Source organism: Nomia melanderi, chromosome 2 (genome assembly GCF_051020985.1).
Source record: "Nomia melanderi isolate GNS246 chromosome 2, iyNomMela1, whole genome shotgun sequence".
In the NCBI taxonomy this organism is placed as follows: Eukaryota; Metazoa; Arthropoda; class Insecta; order Hymenoptera; family Halictidae; genus Nomia; species Nomia melanderi.
In genome coordinates this window covers 9143929-9161580 of record NC_135000.1, presented here as the reverse complement: position 1 = coordinate 9161580, position 17652 = coordinate 9143929, and the positions used below count along the sequence as shown (strand labels likewise).

General features: G+C 39.7%; 2 protein-coding genes across 2 annotated transcripts; both read right to left on the bottom strand.

Annotated features, from left to right (window-relative positions):
• Window positions 1-2823: 2823 nt before the first annotated feature.
• Window positions 2824-8520, bottom strand: HEX70b (hexamerin 70b). Its single transcript, XM_031973889.2, has 7 exons — window positions 8302-8520; window positions 7127-7460; window positions 6183-6432; window positions 5537-5705; window positions 4662-4978; window positions 3810-4162; window positions 2824-3248 (listed from the first exon to the last, which is right to left on the bottom strand). Exons 1-7 carry the CDS (start codon window positions 8518-8520, stop codon window positions 2824-2826), a joined length of 2067 nt encoding a protein of 688 aa, XP_031829749.2.
• A 4530-nt stretch (window positions 8521-13050) lies between these two features.
• Window positions 13051-17441, bottom strand: Hex70c (hexamerin 70c). The gene is made up of 6 exons (XM_031973890.2): window positions 17220-17441; window positions 16733-17066; window positions 15710-16128; window positions 14675-14991; window positions 14097-14452; window positions 13051-13439 (listed from the first exon to the last, which is right to left on the bottom strand). The coding sequence occupies exons 1-6, from the start codon at window positions 17439-17441 to the stop codon at window positions 13051-13053; spliced, it is 2037 nt and encodes a 678-aa protein (XP_031829750.1).
• Between the last annotated feature and the right edge of the window lie 211 nt (window positions 17442-17652).

The window sequence follows — 17652 nt, the reverse complement described above, 5'->3', positions numbered from 1 at the left end:
GCGTTCTTATATCCCGCGGGGATCCCTATCAACGATCCCTCGCCAGAAAACATTCGTTCCCCACCCGGGCCCTGTTTTTGTAAGGTTTCGGGTCGCGACCCGCGAAACTGATTGCTGTTTTTTGCTGTTTCTTCGTCCTTGAACCCGTGATCGCGATGAGATACTTCGGCGTACGAAATTTATCTCGGAGTTAACGCGATTAGTATTATTAATAAGTATTATCGATAACACACTTTTCTGAATGTAACGTGAATCATATACTCGATTGATTTATCGAGTAATTAAATTGTTTCTGTGAAAATTGAATGATGGAAATGCGGGAAGCGCGTGCTGATATATGGCTGCTTGGATAGTTTCGTTGTTATTGGTTGATTAAAAAACCTAGAAAATAGTTTTGTGTAGACTGAATTGTTCTTTTAGTGAATATCGAATGATAGTTAATGTGTTTAGTCGAACAATCGAGTTATTCGTTCGTTTTAGGGCTTCGGTGCCGAATGCTGGAGTCGCCATTATGTCGGCGTTCGCCCGCGAAATTTCAAAACGGGCGCCTTCCGATTCTCGAATCGTTACGCGCAATTCGAGCGTAACTGATTGTGTTGCTCGCGGGAATGGACGCGTTATGTAACAACAATTCTTCGTATCAATATCGTCTATAATCGAACGCAGAAACCGAAAATCACGCAAACGAGTTATCGAAATCCGTTTGACATTCTGATATCGGGGTCGAAAGCCGCAAGACTTTGAATTTCGTTCATTCATCAAAATAAAATCATGAAAGTCCAATCAGTATCGTGGTTTTTATGATTGATAAAGGAACTGGGTGAGAATGAATTAAGGAAAGGTCAAAGGTTCTTCGCTGAACAATATTTGAGAGAGATTAATTACCTATTAACAATAGGTATACGGTCATTTATCGTAGTCTATTTTATTGTGTCCTAGAAGTTCACTTGGATCTTAGAAATTAGAGGTTTAAACATAGATAGTTACTTGTAAAAGTTTGCTACAATATAAATAATGTTTATAAAATCGAAGCGAACTCAGTGTCGAAGAATATGAAAGGATATTTCTTATTTTTTAGTGTTTTGCTTACGAAACAAAGACTTTTAAGTTTCTTAAAATCTTATGTCACTGATATTCAAATTTAATGTGTATGAATAACAAATTTTCGGATTCGCCTCGGTCTAGTTTATACCTAATAGTTTTAATCGCAGTACGGAGAAATTAATCTGTGTACGAGTGACACGACGATTAAGTAACACTCGCGATTAAAGTGCATAAATGTTTACGTAGATTTAATCGGGATTTGTTAGCGCTCGATAGACGAGAAACATAAATATGTGAAAGCACGGTATCTAGAGGAGATACCTTTTTATCGCGGCGAAACACTTGCTCCGGCACGGTATCATAGCTCTCCTTTTCTTCGCCGATTCTTACGGCTCATTAATAATCCGCGATTCTTTCGTCTGCATGATAAAACCGTGATTTATGCCGGAAAATTAGACGCGTCTCTCGTCGGCGTAACAAGCTTCGACACGCTCGATAATTTTCCTAATGATCCTCCGCGCCGTTCTGTCAACTAACAATTGTCAATACAACGAGTACCATTTAGGAGAATTGAAAAATCGTTCGAACGGACATCTTAATTGGATGTAAGAGTGAATTATGCCTCGATTCGTCTTGTTCGAACGGAATCGGCTAGATTTCTGAAAGTATGGTCAATCTATTGGAAATTATAAGGAGATCGTAATTTCTCATGGATTAAGTAAATAATTTAATAATTGAATAACTCAATAATTAACTGATAAAGAGGATTTTGCACATTGGGAGTTGTAAATGATTGTTTCATGGAATTAAACACACTATTGGTCGATGTATAATTTTTATTTTGTTGTGTAGACGTTTATAACAGGTATAAATGGACATTATAATTATAATTAATGGTATAATATATATTAAGATTATTAAATGATCCTTTTATACTGCTGTTCCTCTTCAATGAAAGGGGACAGAAAAATTGTGACTTTAAGGAGTGCTTCATCAATTATAATCCAATAACTGAGTAAGAACATCGATTTAAAAATTAACAAGTTTTTATTGAACGAAATCACTTATTACACCAGTAATTCCTATAAATTCATAACCAACACAGATCGTTAAGACAAAGTAAGGTTTCAATCAAATTACTTTCAATCAAATTCCTATAAATTCATAACCAACACAGATCGTTAAGACAGAGTAAGGTTTCAATCAAATTACTTTCATATTACATTCGATGTGCTCTAATTATTAATAGGAAACATGATCTACAACTTTCATAGAAATTTATAATCACAGACAGTTCTGTGGCTCGATCACTGCAAATCTAATTGTAACAAATTAACAATATTAAGTTTACCTTTCTACTTTCTAACATTCTCTAGTTCTACCTCTAATCCTCAGTATTCACAATAATCTTCCTTGTTCCATCGATTCTTTCGCAGATTCTTCATACACAGGTTCAATGCGAACGAATAGACAAACAAATCAACCAATAATATGAAAAAAAACAAACAACGAAAGAAATCGAAGAAAAACCAAAAAGCCACCGCATCAAAGGACAAAACGAAACAAAGGAAAATCGAGTTAACCGATCGTCTCTCGAAACGATCGACTCTTGGGTGAAAGATCTCGCAAATGATCCAACAGGCAGGTTGAAAATATCTCAATAAACTTTATTCTATCTCTTTACAAATCTCTTTTCCTCCGTTCCCACGTGGAACCGAGCGCATCATCAATGCCAATGAGCAAAAGTTAACTTAAAAACGCATTAAGCAAACGATGGAATTATTCGAAGTCGCGTTTGGACGGCACGTTCAGCTCGTGCTCCTCGGTGTGATAGACGAGCACGTCCTTGACGAGGATGTTGGTCAGGTTGAGGTGTGCCCAGTCGACTGGTCTGTCCAAGGGGAATCCCATGGGCTGTCCATCGGTGAGCAGTGTGCCGAAGATCGGCGACGGGATGCTCTCCACTTGGGTCTCGTCGATCGGCGTCACCGAGACGAACATTTTCAGCGGCATACCCTCTGCTCTGCCTCTGGGGAGGATCAACCTGTCAGGGAAACCGTACGGCATGCCTGTGTAGGTCAGGGTGTCGGTGCCTTCGATGCTGTCGACGATCTTCTTGTAGAAGGAGTGGCTGGGCAGCTCGTCGCGCGAGACGTAGATGGACTCGTCGCAGTTCCTCTCGATGTTGTTGTGTCCAACTTTCACTGGAAGAGATTGTACAGTTCAGTTATGCAATTACTTTCCTTAGTTGGTTGTCAAGTTGTCGGGAGTCAGTTCAAGAAAGACAGATGGAGATGTTCAACCCTTTGCGGACGAATGCCGACATTTCAGGGATGAAACGCTCGTATTTGGAAGACTGAGTCGTAAACGAATGATTTAGTTACTTGAACAGCGAAAGATTGGTGTATAGATTCTGTTTTCTTTGACTGATTAAGAGATTGATGCATAGTTTAGCTTCATCTGAAGGTTCGGCATATTTCAAGGATTACTTTATATATAGATAATAGATAATATAGATAATTCGGTAGATTGAGGGTATTGTTGACAGTGGTTATTTGAGGTAAACAGTAGATTATAAACTAGAATATTAGTAATTAAGAATCTCAATGACTCTTTGTCAGTTTGACGAGGATTGAAGGAACCTCGTATAAATCACTCGATTCTACAAATTAACTTGGAGCTGTACTTCTACGAAGATCCTCATGTTCACTCGATATTTTAGAAGGGTTAGCAATCTGATGACAAGGGGAACGTGTAATACGTACGGTCAACGCTGAATTGGTCGAGTTCCATGAAGTCCATGTAGTTGTCCTCGAGTTGGAGCTCGTGTCCGTTCGAGTCGTATTTCGGTCCGAGGAAGATGCGGACCATACCCTTGACTGCCTTGTCGCTGACAACGTCGATGTGGTAGGTGAAGGGTTTGTGGTTGAGTCGTTGCTGGCGAGCCAGGAGCAGCATGCTCTCGGCTTCCTTTTGACTGCGGATCGGCAGGCCGTTGTTCAGCATGGATTTGAAGGTGTCGAAGTAGGTGACGAGCTTGTCGACGCGCATCGATTGGATGTGGACACCAGGGAACATCAGAGTCTTGTTCGTGTAAGTGGGCAGGTTCTCCTTGTACCTGCACAGGAAACATACACTTTAGTCTCTAGCGCAGACATCATTTCGTTTGTCTGCTACTCGATCGCTAGGAGGAACGACGGTTTGATCGGTTTCTCTGTCTTCGCGGGATATTCTTGGCATTTTTGATATTTACAATGACTACATTGTTACTAATAGATACCAACAGTTCTCTCGGAACACTAAGAAGAATTGTCATTTGTCGAGAGAGTGGCAAGTAAATTGCAAGTAAGATAATTGTTCTAAGGAGTGTCATTCAACTGATTCCATAGAACTAACAGCTCCGTCTATTACTAGAGAGAGAGAGAGAGAGATAGAGAGAGAGATGATTTTCTGGTGATTGGATAAACTGATTCAGTGAAATATTGAAGTTATCGCTATTTTCTCAAATACTGAACGCGAACAATATGGCAAAGCATTGAAATGCTGAAACATTCGTCTGAATGACACGAGTTACTTTCAACTGCCGAGCGAATTTTCGATAGGAACTCAATACGAACTTGTGATAGTAGCTGAGAATGTTCCTGTAGATGCTGAAGAAGACAGGGTCCCTCATGCTGGTGCTCAAGAAGCCAAGCGCGCTGGGCACGGTTCCGTATTTGCTGGTGGCCAGCTCGCCGAACCCGAAGACCTCCCTGGCGACCAGGTCAATCGATTTGTAGAGGCGCCTGTTGACGCTGTCGGCGTTACCCTGGACGGTGTTTCCCAACAGGTTCAATCCTTTCTTGGTGTAGATGTTGATGCGGTCTCCGTTGCGGTTGATCAGGTAGCCGGCGTCAATGGCGGCGGAGAGTCTCGTGTGCAGGTCTCTCAGCAGCTGGAACGTCAAACGCGAAGTTGAAACGAAACTCAATGGATGATTCGTTGAATTCGATGGTTGAACGACGATTGTTGGAGTAATTCGTTTCGGAGGTGTCTTTGGAAGAATTCAATCAGTATTCTCGAGGCTTGGGAATATTTGTTTATTGGCAATTCTTCGATCTCTGGGCGGAGGATGGGTGAAATCATTTAGTTTGAATAGAAAGAATTGCTTTGGTGAAGGTTTAAGGGAGTCTTCGTGAGTTATTGCAATTGTTGTTGGTAGTTTGGTTAACAAGTTGTTCAGTAGTGATTAGTCTTCAACGAACAGTTTAACGAATTGAGACTGAATACTCGTTTAACCCTTTAACTTTGTTTTAAACGAGAGCAAGCAATACACGTTAACTCGTTTGCTTTCGCGAAAGATTCGCAAAAATTGATTATAGTTCCTATAAATTATGCTTCTATAGTGGATGGATACTTGATTAGATGGTTTCATTTTTTATCACCGCAGTCAAAGGGTTAATTGAATTGAGATTGGAAGAAGAAGCCTCGTTCGAGCATTCGAAATTGTTACCTGAATCTTTCGCTGCATGTGGAGAGGCACGACAGCGTTGGTTTCTCTCACTGGGAAGCGGAGGCCATTAGGGAAGCGCATTTTGGGGTAGTATCCAGTGACGATTGGCCTGTCAGAGTTGATGGATGGGATCTCGCCTAAGCGGTTTGAAAGTCTCTCCATCTTGTATCTGAAAGTAACAGCCTGTTGTTAGCGGTGAATCCTTTTTAGCTCTCGTTTCTCGAGATTAAGAGTAATTAGAGTTCGAGGTAATGAGTATTCTTTAAAGTTCACTTGAGAAACTGAGCACGAAAATATTGTGTATTGAATGTTAAACATTAAATATTAAATTCATTAATACTTTCAAACTTAGTTTCTTAACTGGATTTTGGAGACTCATTGTTTCTGATTCTAATTAGGGACTCTGTGATTCCAAAGGGATTACAAACGAATTATAATTACAAAGGAATATTAAATATTAAATATTAAATATTAAATATTAATATTGAACATTGAACATTGAGTTGTAACATAAATAGTCTCATAAAGCTGCAAAATGACGGTGCATTTAAATTCACCGCACTCGCGGCTACTTTATATTACTACTAATTTAACTTGTGAAATTAATGGACCTTCTATTTTAATTTTGCACTAGAATCCAGTGTACCTGTTCAACAGCTGATTGTGAAGGAAGAAGTAGTATTCTCCGCGTTCCTGGGCACGAACAGTAGTCGCCGGTAAGGCCATGCTGTGTTCGTAGTTCTTGCTGGCCAAGTAGTAGAAGGAGTTCAGACCGACGTCCTCGGTGAAGTAAGTCAACCTGTGCTCGGGAATGACCTGTGTGGTCAGCCAGTTCCTGGTGTAGTTCGCTGGAAGGACGAAGTGCCTTACGCCACCGACGACCTTGCTTGGTTCCACTGAAAAAGGAATACGAAATTATTAAGAACTTTTAAATGATTAAGAACATCTTCGAGATTCTATGCGCTAACGACTGGACTAATCGTTTTATGACTGCTTAGTTCTACTTAGTAACCACTGAACTAAATGCTAACTACTAGAAATAAGCTGTAAACTTATAGAAATTGACAATAATAATTCTAAATTAATTAGTATACGCTAGAGATAGGAATAACGTAGGTCTTGAATATTAGGAATTTCTCGAACTGTGCGACAGTGACGTTAATTATTGGTTATTAATTATTATCGTGACTTTTTATGAATTATTACACGATGAAGACAGCAACATGATCTAGACCTTCCAAATTTGTAATTTCAGCCTGATCTGTTAGAACAAAAGCTACTTCAAGGACTTATTAATTACCATCATTCCCTTAATTCAGCTAATCATAGATAAAAACAGAATCTAGGCCTTCCAACAAAGAAAAAAGGAAACTCTAAACTGTCCTAACAATATCTCTATCTAACGAATCAAAAAGCTACGTTAACAATAAAAACAGCAAACTTGAAAGCTACAAAGTTACGTTTAACAATGAAAAAGGCAAATTCGAAGATTGTCTAACTGCTCCACTATCTAACAAATCGAAAAGCTAGGTCAGGCTAAGTTCAAAGCTTCGGCTCTCTAAAGTTCATATGAAGAATGTATATACTAACTAGTTTCGCCCATGGCGACCCTAGTGGCCATAAGCATGACGTCTTCGTTGAAGTACAGGTGAGGCATGACCTCGTACAGCGGGGGCAGCCTGACGTTGGCGAGGTCAGCTCTGTGGATGACGGCGGAGCTCAGACAGTAGATGAACATCATCTCGTTGACGTTGAACCTGGCCCAGACAGCGGTGTTGTAGAAGGTGTTGTACGAGTTGGCGCTGTACAACACGCGGAACAGGATGTTGGCCTCGTGCCTCATCGCCGGGTCCATGAACGTGAAGATTTTCCCACGTGGCAACATTCCATGTTGCAACATGCTCATGAATTCCGTTATGGCTTCCTGCAACCAATCGAATTAGACAGAATTAGGGGATGAATTCGGATCGAGGGAGTCAGATGAAATCTGAGGATTTTTAGTTTGATCGTTGTCTTTCGCTGTTCAACTGAATTGCTAGATTAATATTTGATTATTGAGAATAAGAACCGTTAGCCTGAACGTTTGGTTATTGAAAATAAACTACATTGTTAGCCCGAACGTTTGGTTATTGAAAATGGACTAAATTGTTAGTCCGAACGTTTGGTTATTGAAAATGAATTGTAATGATTTCTAAATACTTATCCAACTGTATTCCCCTAATATCTTTTAGTTCTACAGTTGAAACGACAAACTGGTCCTTCATATATCAAGACAAATAAAATTTGAATATCTCTCGTTTCAGATAGTTAATCAGTTCCTCAAATAAAAGACTCTCTCCTAAAAAATGCATCGAATCTTGCATTGCTTCTCGAAACAATTAGACTAAACCTGAATGCACTTTCCAATTAAACGTCCCAGTTGCCCCATATTCCTCAAGTCTATCTCCTTTAATCCCCGTTTCTCCAATTGGAGCTTCCATATTCTCCACTGCCCTCAAGCATTTCAATCTACAACGAGCGAACGATCGAATCACTGAAAGATCGGTATAATTCTCTCTTCTCCAATCATTCAAGAGTTCGATCAGCAATGGAAATTTTCGTTAAATCCATGAATTTTCGTTAAATTAGTTTTAAACAGTGTCGTCTATATCTCGTCGGAGAATGTTAAATATTTCCCAGTGAGAAACTTTCGAGTGCAAAGGGTCAACGATCGTTATTCGAGGAGACGCGTGTCTGGAGAACGGGCGTTCCCCGGTTTTCCGTACCTGGTCCTCGTAGTTGTTGACATTATCGGCGATGTTGAAGGTGCGAGACTTCTCGATCAGCTTGGGAATGTAGACGGTGGGCTGGTCGACGTGCCAGAACAGCTCGTAGATGTCCCTCTGCTGGTGGAGGAGCGTCTTGTCGGCGGTCTGGGTGGGCAGGTGCGCGGCGTGCACCGACAGGCACACGGCGGCCAGGATCCACAGCACTGACTTCATCATTCTGGGACTAGGAACCAGAGTTACTGCTTTTGGGACCGTCCTCGGCTTATATACTCTGCCGAAATGCTTGCAGGTCGACGATAATCCCGACAGTTTATCGTTCGCTGGTCCGGGATAAGGTCGCGAGGCTGGTTTATCTGCTTTCGCCGGACTATTATCGTAATAGTCGATAGATAATTAAGGATTTAGCGTTTATTGTGGGTGCTGTGTATGCTGTGTGTATGGAGTTTGTTGGATGATGGGAAATTGTGGGTAAATGGTTGATGGTAGCTTGGCAAGGGTTAGTTGATGGTATTAACCCTTTGCGGACGAAGATTCTTCGAAACATACGAAACCTTCAACTAAATTATATATCAATTGCTTAATTAGTAGAAAGAAAGGAAACTATGCGTTGATCTCTTACTGTTCGACTAATTAGATCATTTTTCCACGACTTGGTCTTCCGAATCTGAACATTTCATCTCACCGAAATACTAACATCCGTCCGCAAAGGGTTAATGGGAGTATTGTGTTAATTGTGTTGTGTTAATGATGGTATTGATGGTATTAACCCTTTGCGGACGAAGATTCTTTGAAACGTACAAAACCTTCGACATGTAAAGCTAAATTATATATCAATTGCCTAATTAATAGAAAGAAAGAAAACTGCTGATCTCTTACTGTTCGACTAATTAGATCATTTTTCCATGACTTGGTCTTCCGAATCTGAACATTTCATCTCACAGAAATTATTGATTACAGAGGAATAATATTAGTATCAGTATTACTAACATAACAGTGACAGCAGGATTATTGACACAATATGATATTGATATTGATATTGTTGAGTTAACTAAGCATCTGTTGAGTTATGGGAAACAATGCAAATAGAGATTGATGATAGCTTAACGATAAATTGATGGTATTAATCTAATATTAGTGTTAATAATCCTGTTGCTGTAATTATTGTTATACAATACTGCAAGTACTTCATCAATAATTAACTTATTAACTTCGATAACTCCATTAAAAATTTCCTTATTACTTTCAATCACTTCCGATCGATTGAAGTGTAACGTTCATTCGTTTACTCAACCTTTGGCCTCCGCTACAGCGAGAAATCGCAATCAATTAATCAAATTCTATAAACAACAGACGATCGCATACTCTAATATTTAATAATTCATGTGAAACGTCTTCAACAATCCTCGTTTAATCGGAAACAGCTAAAACGATCGACCACTAAGATCGAGTCGAAAAGTACGTTTCATTAATTAACTCCTCGATGTCCAACGAAAGTAAACATATTCAGCGAAACGTGGATACAATGAACCGAGACAATTACAATCCACTGATAAGAGGTGTTTATTTACAATTGAATGACGCTTTCATACGTGAAAATGCTCGGATACGGTGACATACATTCGAAAGAATACGGGCAGCACTCGTTATCAACGTGAACGCATGTTTAAGTGATTCACGTTAATTGCTGCTTTCTTTTTTCGCACGGTTGCTGCAGTCCGTTACGCAACCGTTCGCTGATTGTGTTACAGAACCGCGACTGGGACGAGTATCAACGCGATTGCATTATCTGCACGCTGTAAATGACTGACGGATCCGCTGGAAATGACAAACAGATCATCCGATGAAGCGGTAATCCTGTTTACCAGACGCCTCTCGATAAACTCTGTCATAATCAGGTACAAATACATAACTAACGCGCGACGACGTAACAATGTTACAATGTTGTAATGCCGCGGGGGAGGGAGATTGTTAATGAAAACAACGCGTTATTGGCTGGCGTTCGGATTGCGAGACGTTCAGATGTTTCCATCATCGAATGACAATTCTTTTTAGTTTCTTAAGGGATTCAGATTTTTTAATTATTCAAATAATCTTGGTTTCTAAATGGTATCCATGATTTTGATGTTAAAATATTTGGAATGATGTTCATTTCTAAATCGTCTGAATGATTTCGATCTTTGAATCGTTCAAATAGTTTCATTTCTAAGCGGTTTACATAATTCTGATTTTAAAATGTTTGACACAATTTTGATTTTTAAATCGTCTGAATGATTTCGATCTTTGAATCGTTCAAATTGTTTCAATTTCTAAGCGGTTTACATAATTCTGATTTTAAAATGTTTGACACAATTTTGATTTTTAAATCGTCTGAATGATTTCGACCTTTGAATCGTTCAAATTGTTTCAATTTCTAAGCGGTTTACATAATTCTGATTTTAAAATGTTTGACACAATTTTGATTTTTAAATTGTCTGAATGATTTCGATCTTTGAATCGTTCAAATAGTTTCATTTCTAAGCGGTTTACATAATTCTGATTTTAAAATGTTTGACACAATTTTGATTTTTAAATCGTCTGAATGATTTCGATCTTTGAATCGTTCAAATAGTTTCATTTCTAAGCGGTTTACATAATTCTGATTTTAAAATGTTTGACACAATTTTGATTTTTAAATCGTCTGAATGATTTCGATCTTTGAATCGTTCAAATAGTTTCAATTTCTAAGCGGTTTACATAATGCTGATTCTAAAATGTTTGACACAATTTTGATTCTTAAATTATATGAATGGTTCAAACAATATCTTCTCGTTTCGTACGTGAATTTACGATACATCGAAATCGCGCGGGGAACATTCGATTCGATCAACGAAACACGTTGTAAAGTTGAATCGAATGTTTCAGTTAATCGCATTTAACGAAGACGTAAGCTCCAGTGAAATCTCTGTATTTAAATTTAAAAATATGAGTATTTATATATATTTAGATTACAATAAAGAGTAATTCGCGATTGATAACTGCCCGATACGCGGCATTTAACGTCGCATCGTTCTCCGACGAGCGAAATCAACGACCTCTGACCTCCGATATCTCGGTGAAAGTGTCACTTTATCATTGCTCGGTATAATCATCGAGAAACTTTGATCATCCGGCTCCTATCGGATCATCGGCGGACCAGATAAGCCTGTTATCATCGAATAATCATAGTTTCAAAGGAAAACTGCATTTAAATCTCGCGAATGATGTATTTATTGATATTCACAACAGTCTTCCAAGAATTTCCACAGCATGCTCATCTGTATTAACACTAAAACTACTATTGTTTATTATTTTTACAATTATTGAAAAGATACCAGTCAATTCTCTGAGAAATTACTGTGCAAACTGAATTGTAAATGAATTGAAATCTCGATAGATTCTTAGAGTTTCCTTAGAACAATTTCAGAAAGTCAATTTTAGTGTTCGGTAGTTCTAGTGTTAATAGGTTAAAGAATTGATGTACTAATTAATGTTACTAATTATCTGTACAGTGGAATGTTAGGGAAAGTTGTTTGCAAGAAACAAATGTGAAATGAAAGAAATGACGGCAATATGTCAAAGATATCTGACAGAGCGAGCCATTTCAGCGGCACACCGATTAAAAATGACATCATGTGTCAAAAATGGCGTATCATTAAGAAAATGACTTGTAGCGTGCAGCAGCTGAACATTTTACAGAATGAAGAAATGAAACGAATAATTTGAGACACTTTAAATTCTGTAAAATTACTGTCAAACGTTGTTGCATTTGGCAGAGCTTTTAATTACTTCGATGTTTCGAGGTACAGTGTTGGAACTTCTAGAATCTAGAGGTTTCGAGCTCTGAAACTTCTAAATCTTGGGAATCTTTAACTCTGAAATCTTGGAACTACTGAATTCTGAAAATATTAGGATCTGAGATTCGTAAATTTTTAATATGTAAAAGTTTCTGAAACCGTAAAGCGTCTAGATTCGAAAAATTTGAAGATCTAAAATTCTTCAGCTAATTTTTGTTTCATTTCATGGATAAATGTCTGCAGGATAATTGATTCGGAAGGCTGACGAAAATATTGTGAACGGGAGAAACGGAGGAACTGTATAGGCTGCTTGAAAAATACGTTCGAATCAGTGGAAACTAAAATGAATAAAAATAAGAAGCAGTTTAGTATTCTCCTCTTTGACATAACATAACATAAAGGTTCAAGGGAACTTCTTCTCATGAACGTAAAATAGTCTCAAGATGTCTTCTTGGCAGCCAAACCTCGTCATTGCCTGGGTCATCAAAGCGTCTTCGATCTCCTAATCAACATAATTCCAGGTAAAACAGCTCGATCTCATTACCACTGGATTTCGACGCTTAATTATAATTTTCTTACGATGTTCTTCAAGAAATAAATCAAAGTAAATTTATTTGAATAAATGTTATTCTTTTGTAATAAAACAATATCTGTGATTTCATTAGATAACTACTCTTATTAATTTTTCGCATACACCCAATCACATTTTCGGTAAATATCCACGAAAGTTTAGCATCCGAACGGTTAATTTCCTTATGAACCAATAACCTCCATAACGCAGTAATTCCAAAAAGACCATCCCTCCCAAGTTACCCAAATGCAACAAAAGAAAAGACACAAATATATTCATGTTTCTTTATTAAACGAGTCTCATGTCACAAGGTTAATCTAAGAATCTCGAAGATCCACGTGTGGATCGGCCGGTTTCCGGTGTCTATTCGACCAAGTTGTAGATCATCACGTCCTTGAACGCCATGTTGGGAATGGTGTAGTTCCAGGCGTACATTGGTCTGTCCAATGGGAATCCAGGTGCTCTGCCGTCGGTCAGGATCTTGCCGAACATCGGGTACTCGTTTTCGCGCATGCTGCCCTCGTCGACCGGGCTCAGGAAGAAGAACATCTTGTACTTCATGCCCTCTGGTTTACCTTTGGGCAGGGTCAGGCGTTCGCTGAAACCGAACTGTCTGTTGGAGTACATGAACGGCGCGCTGCCGCTGATCGCCTTGTTCAGCTTCTCCAAGAACATGTTCATCGGCATCATGTCCGGCATCGTTAACATCGACTCCGAGCTCTGGCGCTCGATGTTGTTCGCTCCGGGGCGGACTGGAAAGAAAGAGGGTGGGTTTAGATTAGGGTTTCCGAAGTTTCTGCGATTTGAATCTGTTTGGAAGTTTGTGTAGTTTGAGGTTCTATAGATTAGAAGCTTCTGTAACTTGGAAGTTTCTGCGATTTGAAACTGTTTGGAAGTTTTTGTAGTTTGAGCTTTTGTAGCTTAGAAACTTCTGTAACTTGAAAGTCTCTAGAGTTTGGGAATTCTTGTAAACTGAGAATGTAGTTTGAATCTCTGTAACTTGGAAGTTTCTATGATTTGGATCTCTATAGTTTGGAAATTTCTGTAGTTTGAGCTTTTGTAGCTTAGAAATTTTTATTATTTTAAAATCTCTGGAGTAAGTATAGTTTGAATCTTTATAACTTGGAAGTTTCTGTGATTCGAATCCCTATAGTTTGGAAATTTCTGTAGTTTGAGTTTCTATGGATTAGCTTCTATAACTTGAAACTCTCTAGAGTTTGGGAATTCTTATAAATTGAAAACGTAATTTGAATCTCTAAAACTTGGAAGTTTCATAATTCGAATCTCCATGGTTCGAACATTTGGAGTCTCCATAATTTCAAAAATCCTACAATCCAAACATCTCTACAACTTGAAACCTACAATTCGAACCTCTATAACTCGAAAACCTCGAAGATCATTTTACTCACGGTTCACAATGAATCTGTCCATTTCGACGAACTGGTAGTAGTACTTCTTCAGGTAGACATAGTCCTGTTCCACGTCTCTGTAGTCTGGTCCAAGGAAGATCTTCAGCATAGCCTTCATCTCTTTGTCAGAGTTGATGTTGAACTTGTAAGAGAACGGCTTGTAGTTCAAACAAAGGCGGCGGGCTTTGAGGCGCAGGGATTTTCCACGGTTGAAGTTCTCAACGGCGATAGCGTTGTTGATAAGGGTCTCGCAGTAGTCGAAGTAGGTGGTCAGCTTGTCGACGTTCACGGAATCGAACTTCACTCCAGGCAGCACCAGCTCAGACTGGGAGTACATGCGTTGGTTTCTCTTGTATCTGAAAAAATCACACGAAAAATTGTACGTTAAAAACTTAGCACTCAACGATTTGAACTATTAAATCAGTCACTTCATAAATTCCATCACCATGATCGTGTTAAACTATTCTATGGACTAAATTCAACAACGAAAAGCTTCAAATCTCAAGAACTGTTCTAATTTGTATAAGAAAGGTTGAAAACGAAATCTTCGAAGTGGACAGGTAGTTTGAGCACTGTACCTGAGGAAGTAGCTCATGATTCTCTTGTAGAGCATGTAGAACGAGGGGTCTCTCATGTTCATGGCATTGCATTGCAGTGCGCTGGGGATCTGCTTGTTCTTGTTCTGCTGGTTGAAGCTGAAGCCAAGGATGTCGCGAGCGAGGGCGTCGTACATGCCGTAGAATCTCCTGTTGCAGGAGTCCATGTTTCCTTCGATCACGTTCGCGAGTAAGTACAAACCTTCCGGTGTGTAGATGTTTATTCTCTTTCCTTCCTCGTCTAAGAGGTAGCCGGAGTCGACGGCGTCCATTATGCGCATTTCCAGGGCCATGACGTCCTGGAATAGAGAATCGTTCGTTGGTACTTCATTGGTTAACAGGAGTTTTTGAACTGTAGCTTTCAAAGTGATGCAATTATTGAAGCAGCTGTGGTTACTGAGGCAATCCTGTACTCGATACTCTAGCTATTGAAACACTGTAGTTGGTGAAGCAACACTGTACTTTCTCTAGTAATACACTTGAAGTAATACTGCAATTAGTAAATCAATGCTGCAGTTCTCAAATCAATGCTGCAACTTCCATAGCAATACTACAATTACTGAATCAATGCTGCAATTTTCAAATCAGTGCTTCAACTGTCAAAGCAATACTGTAATTACTGAATCAATACTACAATTACTGAATCACTACTGCAATTCTCAAAGCAATACTACAATTACTTAATCACTAGTGCAGTTCTCAAATCAATGGTTCAACTATCAAAGCAATGCTGCAATTTTCAAATCAATGCTTCGACTATCAAAGCAATACTGCAATTACTGAACCAATACTACAATTACTGAATCACTACTGCAATTTTCAAAGCAATACTACAATTACTGAAACAATACTGCAATTTTCAAAGCAATACTACAATTACTGAAACAATACTTCAAATTTCAACTCAATTCTCTACCAAGACAATACAGTAATTCCAAAAATACCAGGACTGTTAACTAAAGTTCTCAATCGAAATCATTAAGCGAACAAGTTTATGTACAAGCTAAGTATATTCACCTTAAGATACTTGTACTTGTAGAAGGGGATGGACGAGTACTTGTTCCTCTGTGGGACGGGGACACCGTTCGCGTACGTCAGAGTGGAGAAGAATCCAGGGTAGATGGGCTTGTACCAGTCGAAGTCCTCGATCTTACCAAGATCGTTCGACATGCGTTCCAAGTAGTATCTAGCCATCAGTTGCTGGTGAACGTAGTAGTAAATCCTTCCACGAACTTCCTGCGAGATGCTTCCGTATTTGCTGGACATCCAGAACGGGTTCATCTGTCGGATGTAGTAGTAGTAGGCGTTCAAGCTTGGGTCCTCCATGAAGTAGTCCATTTTGTACTCGGAGTCGATGTAGGGCATGTAAGCTCTGGAGTAGTTCGCGTAGATCGTGTACGATTCTACGTTTCCGATCGCTGGGGCTCCGCTGAAAGCTGAACAGACGTTTTCAGAAATTTTTGCTGAGATCTGGGAATCCGTTTTCTTCGAAGAATGAATTTGAGGGAGCAAAATCGACTTTTGCGAAAAATCGACTTTTCCGAGGGATGGATTGTTAAGGATTTTGGGGGTTACAGGGTTTTGGAGCTTGAGACTTTTTGAATGTAGAAATTCTAGGGTTTGAGCTTGAAATTTCTGGACTTTAGCGGCTTTAGGGTTGTGGAACTTGAGACTTTTTGAATCTAGACATTCTAGGGGTTGAGCTGGAGATTTCTGGACTTTAGAAGCTTTAGGGTCTTGGAACTTGAGACTTTTCGGCTTTGGAATTTTTAGAGCTTCGGAGCTTGAAGTTTCTGGATTTTCGACGCTCTAGGGCTTCAGAGCTCGAAGCCTTTGACAATTAGCTTTAGAGTTTCAGAGCTTAAAACTTCTAGACTCTAGAAGCTTCATAGTTTTCAAGCTTTTAAAATCTCAAAGCTTCAGGGTTTTAAAAGCTGATCTCTAAGATTCAGAAGCTCCAACGCTTGAAGCTCCTAAACTAAGGCGTTCAAACGTAAAAGAAACAAATATTCCCCAGAACAATTATCCACAGAACACTACCTTTCGACATTTTGATGTTCTGTGCATCTTGGATCACGTTGGAGCTGTAGAAGAGATTGGGGTAGATCTCGTAGATCGCTGGCAGTATCATGTACTTGCAGTCTTCCCTGTACATCACAGCGACAGTGAAGGCAGAGACGAAGACGCCGTTGTTCAAGTTAAGCCTGGCCCAGCAAGCTGTCTTGTAGAAGGTCTGGAAGTCCTTCGCCGAGTACAGCAGCTCGAACAGCTGTTGCATCTCGTACAGTTGTTCCTGGTTGTACATCGAGAAGATGGCGTCGCGGCTGAGCAACGATCCCTGCTTGTACCACCAGATGAACTTTTGCGCGGCATACTGAAACCAACCGACAAATCGATTCGAATTTCGCTGGACACAGTTTTAGAAACATCCAGTTGCTCGACTGTAAATCGTTCGGATCTAATTTTCAACCTATTACAAATCGGCGTTCGAAAAACGCGTGAAATCGTAGGAAGGAAAAATGGTCACCTTGTCTTTGTACATGTCGATGTTGCTCTCCAGGTTGTAGTTTCTGCCAGTCTCGTAGAATTCAGCGTCGATCAGGTCCCCCTGATTGACGTAGAGAAGAAGATCGTAGATCTTCTTCTGCTTGTGCAGGAATTCCATGTTGGCGGTGCGGTTCTCCTCGAACCTCGCGCCGTGCACGGCGCAAACGGCGCCGAGCGCCAGCAACAACGTGATCTTCAGCATCTCCCCTTTTTCTTTCGGAAAAGCTTTGCACGCCCTTACCTTTCACCGGATCGGACGATGTGTGGCGGGGTGTGCTTGCACCGGCCGCTTTTATACTTATTCGGAATAAAGTAATCGCTCTGAACTTCTGACCCATATCGTTTCTCGACGATACCGCCCCAAACGTGTCGCGTGTTTTTACCATTGATTATTGGCACACGCATCTGTCGAA

Coding starts and splice junctions, on each gene's coding strand:
- HEX70b (XM_031973889.2), bottom strand. CDS start 8,520: ATGATGAAGTCAGTGCTGTGGATCCTGGCCGCCGTGTGCCTGTCGGTG. Junction 6,433..7,126: donor GGTCGCCATGGGCGAAACTA/GTTAGTATATAC, acceptor TTCCTTTTTCAG/TGGAACCAAGCAAGGTCGTC. Junction 4,163..4,661: donor ATTCTCAGCTACTATCACAA/GTTCGTATTGAG, acceptor TTTCCTGTGCAG/GTACAAGGAGAACCTGCCCA.
- Hex70c (XM_031973890.2), bottom strand. CDS start 17,441: ATGCTGAAGATCACGTTGTTGCTGGCGCTCGGCGCCGTTTGCGCCGTG. Junction 14,992..15,709: donor ACAAGTACAAGTATCTTAAG/GTGAATATACTT, acceptor TCTCTATTCCAG/GACGTCATGGCCCTGGAAAT. Junction 14,453..14,674: donor ATCATGAGCTACTTCCTCAG/GTACAGTGCTCA, acceptor TGATTTTTTCAG/ATACAAGAGAAACCAACGCA.